This window comes from Myotis davidii, unplaced genomic scaffold, assembly GCF_000327345.1.
Source record: "Myotis davidii unplaced genomic scaffold, ASM32734v1 scaffold43, whole genome shotgun sequence".
NCBI classification, from domain to species: Eukaryota; Metazoa; Chordata; class Mammalia; order Chiroptera; family Vespertilionidae; genus Myotis; species Myotis davidii.
This window is the reverse complement of record NW_006294590.1, coordinates 2,497,565-2,504,113: the sequence shown is the minus strand read 5'-3', so window position 1 is coordinate 2,504,113 and position 6,549 is coordinate 2,497,565. Positions and strand designations below refer to the sequence as shown.

Below are 6,549 nucleotides of genomic sequence, written 5' to 3'. Positions count from 1 at the left end.
GGGGAGGGGTGTGTGGTTCATGAAGAGCAGGAGGAAGGGGCTCTGTGTAGAGCAGAGTGGGGACCCTCTTCCTGCCAAGGGCCATTTGGGTATGTATGACGTCGTCCGTGGACCAGACAAAATTGTCAGCTATGTGCCTGCAACCCAGGTACATGCCCTTGACCGGAATCGAACCCGAGCTCTTTCAGTCCGCAGGCCGACACTCTAGCCACTGAGCAAATTGCCTCGGGCTGGTCGAGCATTTCAGTAACTCACCCATAATGCCTTGGCAAGCGCCAGACCCAATCCCCCCCCCCCTCCCGTGTAGAGGATAACCTCGTGCCCATACTGACTCTCTTGCAGACTGAGGTTTTAGATGAAGATAAACGCCTGGTCAGTGCAGTGGATTACTACTTTATTCAAGATGATGGGAGCAGATTTAAGGTGAGCCCCTGCAACCAAGGTGCGCCCCACTCTGACAAGGCTCCACTGAGCCGAGAATGAGAATGTTCATTTAGCTTCGCAGCTGCAAGGCTTGGGAGGCCTCCCTGTGCCACTGCCTGGAGCCCATCGGGAGCATGGCCCTTGCAGCGCCTCAGCGCCCGCTGAGGGTGTGCTGTGCTGAGAGACGCTGGGAAGGTGCGGGGTCATGCGGCCCTAAGTCCCTGTGGCCCCGTTTCTCCTATGTGACAAGGCCAGGTGCACTGGGTCTAGCAGCCTCTCTTCACCATTCTCTCTTTTCCCTTCTCATCGCCCTTGAACGGGTTGGTGACTCTTGCAGGTGGCGCTGCCCTACAAACCATACTTCTACATTGCGGCCAGAAAGGTAACTGGCCCCTGAGAGTCATTTCCGATGAACTGTGCCTCCTTGTTCTGGGGGAGCCTTGGGACTGGGAGTGAAGAGGCCTCTGGCGGGACCGCAGGGAAGGAGATGGGCTTTACTAACAGAGAGGCCTTTCCTCTGGTCCTGACTTAGGGTTGTGAGCGAGAAGTTTCGTCTTTTCTCTCCAAGAAGTTTCAGGGTAAACTTGCTAAAGTAGAGACCGTTCCCAAAGAGGATCTGGACTTGGTGAGTGTCCCTCAGACCCTCCAGGGTATGTAAAGCTGGGCCCACTCTGCCGGCCGGCAGGGACCTGGCAGGAGGCCAAGCTTGGCACCTGTGGGTGTGGGGAAGTACCGACGATGGGGCCTTGACGCCTGGACGTTGGTCCCACAGGCAAGGTTGGACAAGGTGCTTGGAGCTGCCAACTCTTTGACAAGTACATTCACCTTTGAGCCATCCTGCCCTTATTTTCTCTCTCCAATAAAACCCGTCCTCCTGGAGCTCATAAGCATGATCTCTTCACTCTGCAGCCAAATCACTTGGTGGGTTTGAAGCGAAATTACATTAAGCTGTCTTTCCACACCGTGGAGGACCTTGTCCGAGTGAGGAAGGAGATCTCCCCTTCCGTGAGGAAGAACCGGGAGCAGGGCCACACCAGTGACACCTACACGGCTATGCTCTCCAGGTAGGTTTCCTCCTGTGGGCAGAGCAGCCAGTCAGCCCACAGGACTTTCCCATTTTTCCTAAATTGACAAGATGGATGGGAGGTGGGAAAACTCAGCAATTAAGTTCTCTCTCTCTCTTGCTCGCTCTATCACAGTGTTCTGCAAGGGGGCAGTGTGATCATGGACGAAGAGGAAACCTCTAAGAAGATTGCGGACCAACTGGACAACATTGTGGACATGCGAGAGTACGACGTGCCCTACCACATCCGCCTCTCCATCGACCTGAAGATCCACGTGGTGAGTGGGCGTGGCTCATGGATGATGCCTGACTGCAGGAGGTGGGACTGAAGGGTAAATCCACGAAAACAGATGCAGAACTCTAGCTCAGGGCTCCCCGTCCTGCAGGCACACTGGTACAACGTCAGGCACCGAGGGAGCGCCTCGCCGGTGGAGATCACCCGCAGAGATGACCTGGTTGAACGGCCCGTAAGTGCTGCTTGCATCTCCTCCACCCCAGTTTCCCGTTGGTTTTTGGAGAGGTCTAATTCAGTGCTGAAAGTGAATTTGATTCAGAGGTTTGCTTGCTTCTTTTTCCTAAATACTCCCTGGAAGGAGTTGTGGACTAGTCACTTTTCAGGTCAGTTTCTGGCTTCGAGTATAATGTCACCTGTGCCTGTGTCTCCCCGGGTGATGTGTGTGTGAGCTGGGCTGGATCTGAGTGTGGGAGGGAGCACCTCAGCTTCCACGCAGGGAGTTGATAGCGAGTGATGTGGTGAGAATGGATTCATAACGAAGGCCTTGGCTCAGGGACAGCTTCGCGATCATGTTTTCTCATAAGATGGCGATGTCAGCCCTGACTGAGCCAGTCTTCTGTCAGGGTTGTCACGAAGGCCAAAATGGGGTCATGCTTTTTTTTTTATGATTTTGTGAAACAGGACGGGAGAGAAAGAAACAATGATTTGTTGGTCCACTTACTCATGTCTTCATTGGTTGGTTCTTGTATGTGCCCCGACCGGGGATTGAACCTGCAACCTTGGTGTATCTGGACGATGCTCTGACCAACTGAGCATCTCGTCCTGGATGAGGTCATGCACTTTAAGGAGCCTTGAGACTCAGGTGTTGTGCAGTCGTAGGCTTTTCCTGCGATCTAGCCTTCTCTCATATTGTTGGCTGTCACTCCACCAGGGGGAGTGGAATCCTTGTTGTGGGCCAGATAGCCCCAGACGCCTGTTCCACGTTTTGGGGAGCCTTTCCCTGTGGCAGCTGGCCTCTTGGTTTTAGCAGCTGAAGGTGTGTTTGTTCTGTGACCGATTCATGCTACGTTTGTCCCTCTAGGACCCCGTGGTTTTGGCATTTGACATTGAGACGACCAAACTGCCCCTCAAGTTTCCTGATGCTGAGACTGACCAGATTATGATGATTTCCTATATGATTGATGGCCAGGTGAGCAGTGCCTTCTGGAGTGTGAGCTCCCTGGAAATAGGGACCTTGTCGGTCCCCAAACCAGAACAGTGTTCACCCCACGACTCACAGTTTTGGGTGAATAATGAGTGAGTGGAATCCAGGGAAGTGAGCAAGCAGGCTGTTCGGACACCAGCACGCTCCCCCTTCCGATGGGAGTCTGACGCTCAGGGTGTGGACGCTCAGGCAGCTCCCGGTGCTGCTCAGGTTGTTGTGGTCTGAGTTTCTGGGCCGAGTGCCAAGAGGCGTGCTCAGCTTTGTGTCTAACCCACGCACCTGCTGGTGAACTTCCAGGGCTACCTCATCACCAACAGGGAGATCGTGGCAGAGGACATTGAGGACTTTGAGTTCACCCCCAAGCCGGAGTATGAAGGGCCCTTTTGTGTCTTCAATGAGCCTGACGAGGTAGAGGTGTCGCTGGGAAGCTGCTGGTGCTGTGGTGAGGTGGGAGGAGAGGCATGCTGACCCTTCTGAGGCCTCGGCGTGCCTACGGTCAGAGCAGCAGCTTCTGGGCTTGGGTCCCTGTTGTGACCCTCACGCTTGTGCAGGCGCTAATGAAGGGTTGCGCGAGGTTGCTTTTCCAGAACTTGGGGAGAGGTGCTTGGAAGGAGTTTGAGAGGAAAAGCAACCCTCTGAGTGCCTGATGCGTTGAATTCAGGTCCATCTCATCCAAAGATGGTTTGAACATGTGCAGGAGACCAAACCCACCATCATGGTCACCTACAATGGGGACTTTTTTGACTGGTGAGTCTAATGTCTAATTGGTAAGTAACTAAAAGTGTTCAGGAGGGCAGGTTACACGAATTGGGAATATACCTAATGCTACTGAAGTGTATGCTGAGAGATGGTAATGATGGGAAAAGTGGGAGGGGAGGGGCAGGAGGGCGCTGCATTTGAGGAGTCGGTGTGAGGAGCTCCTGGGGTAGCGCAGCATCCCCTGGGCACAGTCTTCCCTGTCCCTGAGGGGATTGGAGACTAACCTGAAAGTGCTTGTCCAACCTCTCTGGTCCCTAGGCCTTTTGTGGAGGCCAGAGCAGCTGTCCACGGACTGAGCATGTACCAGGAGATCGGATTCCAGAAGGACAGCCAAGGGGAGTACAAGGCGCCCCAGTGCATCCACATGGACTGCCTCAGGTAGGTCCCGCCGCTCCCCTGGCAGCTTGTCAGTGTCCTGGGAGGGCATCCACGGGTGCAGGCCTGTCCACACCTGGGAGGGAGGGAGGGAGCCTCTGGGAACAGCCCTCCTCGCTGAAGACAGCGGCTGCAGGCTCTGGCATCTCCTGAATTTGCAGGTGTGTTTGTGAAACTACCTGGATCCAGGTGAGTGATTTTCACGAGGGGCCTGCACCATGTGGGGTCTTCGTGCAGATCTTGGGGTGCCTGTTAGGTCTCTGCACCTTGCTGTGTGTGTCCAGCTTTGCCACCTTCCACAGGTTTCTGGACTTGGTCTCAGACTCACCTCTGGCCTTTGCTCTCTTTTCTAGGTGGGTGAAGAGGGACAGCTACCTCCCTGTGGGCAGCCACAACCTCAAGGCGGCCGCCAAAGCCAAGCTGGGCTACGACCCTGTGGAGCTGGACCCCGAGGACATGTGCCGGATGGCCACCGAGCAGCCCCAGGTTCCTGTGCCACGCTGACTCGGGGTTCTGGGGGTCAAGGGGATCTCCGGACATGCCGTGGCCCTTATCTCTGATGTGCTCTCCTCAGACTCTGGCCACGTATTCGGTGTCGGACGCAGTGGCCACGTACTACCTGTACATGAAGTACGTCCACCCCTTCATATTCGCCCTGTGCACCATCATCCCCATGGAGCCTGATGAGGTCAGTGCCTCTCCCGGTCCTGGCAGCCTGTGTGGACTGGGCCGTGGTTTGAAGCCTGGTGTTTCCCCGTAGGTGCTGCGGAAGGGCTCCGGGACCCTGTGCGAGGCCTTGCTGATGGTGCAGGCCTTCCACGCCAACATCGTCTTCCCCAACAAGCAGGAGCAGGAGTTCAACAAGCTGACGGAGGACGGCCACGTGCTGGACGCCGAGACCTACGTGGGCGGCCACGTGGAGGCCCTCGAGTCGGGCGTGTTCCGCAGTGACATCCCCTGCCGGTTCAGGATGGTGCGCCCCTGGGGTCTCCCGCGGCTTAGAGGCACCCAGGAGCCACCAGGGCTGAAGGAAAGCCCTCACCCCTGGTGGGCCACCAGGCGTCCTTTGTCGGGCCTGCCCTCGTCCAGGACAGTGCAGCGTCCCGTCCAAGGTAGGCTGGTGGCTGCCAGAGCATTCACCGTCTCATCTGTGCCCCTCCCGGTCACTTCCTCTAGAATCCCGCTGCCTTTGACTTCCTGCTGCAGCGGGTGGAGAAGACCATGCGTCACGCCATTGAGGAAGAGGAGAAGGTGCCCATGGAGCAGGTCACCAACTTCCAAGAGGTAGCTCTCTGGAGGTGTTCCCACACCCGTGGACTGGTTCCTTCACACGTGGCCTGTCGTGCACCTACTGTGTGCTGGTGCTTGGGCCCTGAGACGGCTGACAGTGTTGTCAAAGTCGACGCCCGACTTACTGGCTGGGAGAGCTTCACAGGCTCTGGGAACGTGGGGGGGTCTTAGCCCACAGATTCAGTAGGCAGCGAGGAGCTATTGGAGGCTTTCAGTTTATTTTCTCGTTAAGGGGCCTTTAAAAGGACAGTAGCCTGGCCAGAGTGGCTCCATTGGTCGAGTGTCATCCCAGCCACCGAAAGGTTGTCAGTTCAATTCCCAGGCAGGACACATACCTGGGTTGTGGGTTTGATTCCCCAGTCGGGGAGCATTCACTTGTTTCTCTCTCACATGCATGCATATTGCGCACTCTCTCCCTCTCTAAGCATGTCCTCTGGTGAAGATTTAAAAAAATTTTTTAGTGATGACAGTAAATTCTTAGAATTACCGAGTAGGACAGAGTGACTAAAATCCATCAAATACGAGCACCAAGTGTCCTTTGCGGTGTGTCACCTGCCTGCGGGCCCCAGGCACCTTCCCCCGTGCTGGCCCTGATCCCGCGGACACTGTCGGGCTCCGCTCAGCACTGCAGCGCGTTCGCTGACTCCCCTGGGGGCCGTTTGTACCAGTTTTAGGATCGGTTCCAAGGAACATCTTGTAACAGATTCAGCAGTTTTCTCCCACTTCCAATTCTGCTCCTGCCATGCTGTCCTCATTAGGGCTCTGCTCTTTGGTGCAAGCCTCCAGCACCTCCCAGCCTGCTGTTGGGCTGTCTTCGGTCTCACTAGTCTCCAGCCTCCACCTCCTTCCTCTTCCTCTGTAGGTGTGTGATCAGATTAAGGCCAAGCTCACCTCCCTGAAAGATGTTCCTAACCGTATCGAGTGTCCCCTTATCTACCACCTGGACGTGGGCGCCATGTACCCCAACATCATCCTGACGAACCGCCTGCAGGTAAGACGGACGCCTGCGTCAGGGTGGAGTTCTTCTGCTTGGCCCTAACTGCTCCCTCCCGTCCCCTCCGCAGCCCTCCGCCATGGTGGACGAGGCCACCTGTGCGGCCTGTGACTTCAACAAGCCGGGGGCGAACTGCCAGAGGAAGATGGCTTGGCAGTGGAGGGGCGAGTTCAGTGAGTGCCTGCCGGGCTGGGGTTGCTCAGCAG

At 56.1% G+C, this 6,549-nt stretch overlaps 1 protein-coding gene across 1 annotated transcript in view; it reads left to right on the top strand.

Moving 5' to 3' along the window:
- Window positions 1-6,549, top strand: part of POLE (polymerase (DNA directed), epsilon, catalytic subunit) — a 26,492-nt gene that overhangs the window by 458 nt on the left and 19,485 nt on the right. Inside the window, exons 2-17 of the mRNA XM_006768759.2 lie at window positions 343-423; window positions 761-805; window positions 956-1,048; window positions 1,333-1,487; window positions 1,623-1,764; window positions 1,873-1,953; window positions 2,803-2,910; window positions 3,223-3,333; window positions 3,587-3,672; window positions 3,943-4,062; window positions 4,413-4,545; window positions 4,634-4,747; window positions 4,820-5,032; window positions 5,236-5,343; window positions 6,212-6,340; window positions 6,414-6,516. Coding sequence (XP_006768822.1) covers window positions 343-423; window positions 761-805; window positions 956-1,048; window positions 1,333-1,487; window positions 1,623-1,764; window positions 1,873-1,953; window positions 2,803-2,910; window positions 3,223-3,333; window positions 3,587-3,672; window positions 3,943-4,062; window positions 4,413-4,545; window positions 4,634-4,747; window positions 4,820-5,032; window positions 5,236-5,343; window positions 6,212-6,340; window positions 6,414-6,516 — 1,822 coding nt within the window. The remainder of the gene's footprint in view (window positions 1-342; window positions 424-760; window positions 806-955; window positions 1,049-1,332; window positions 1,488-1,622; window positions 1,765-1,872; window positions 1,954-2,802; window positions 2,911-3,222; window positions 3,334-3,586; window positions 3,673-3,942; window positions 4,063-4,412; window positions 4,546-4,633; window positions 4,748-4,819; window positions 5,033-5,235; window positions 5,344-6,211; window positions 6,341-6,413; window positions 6,517-6,549) is intronic.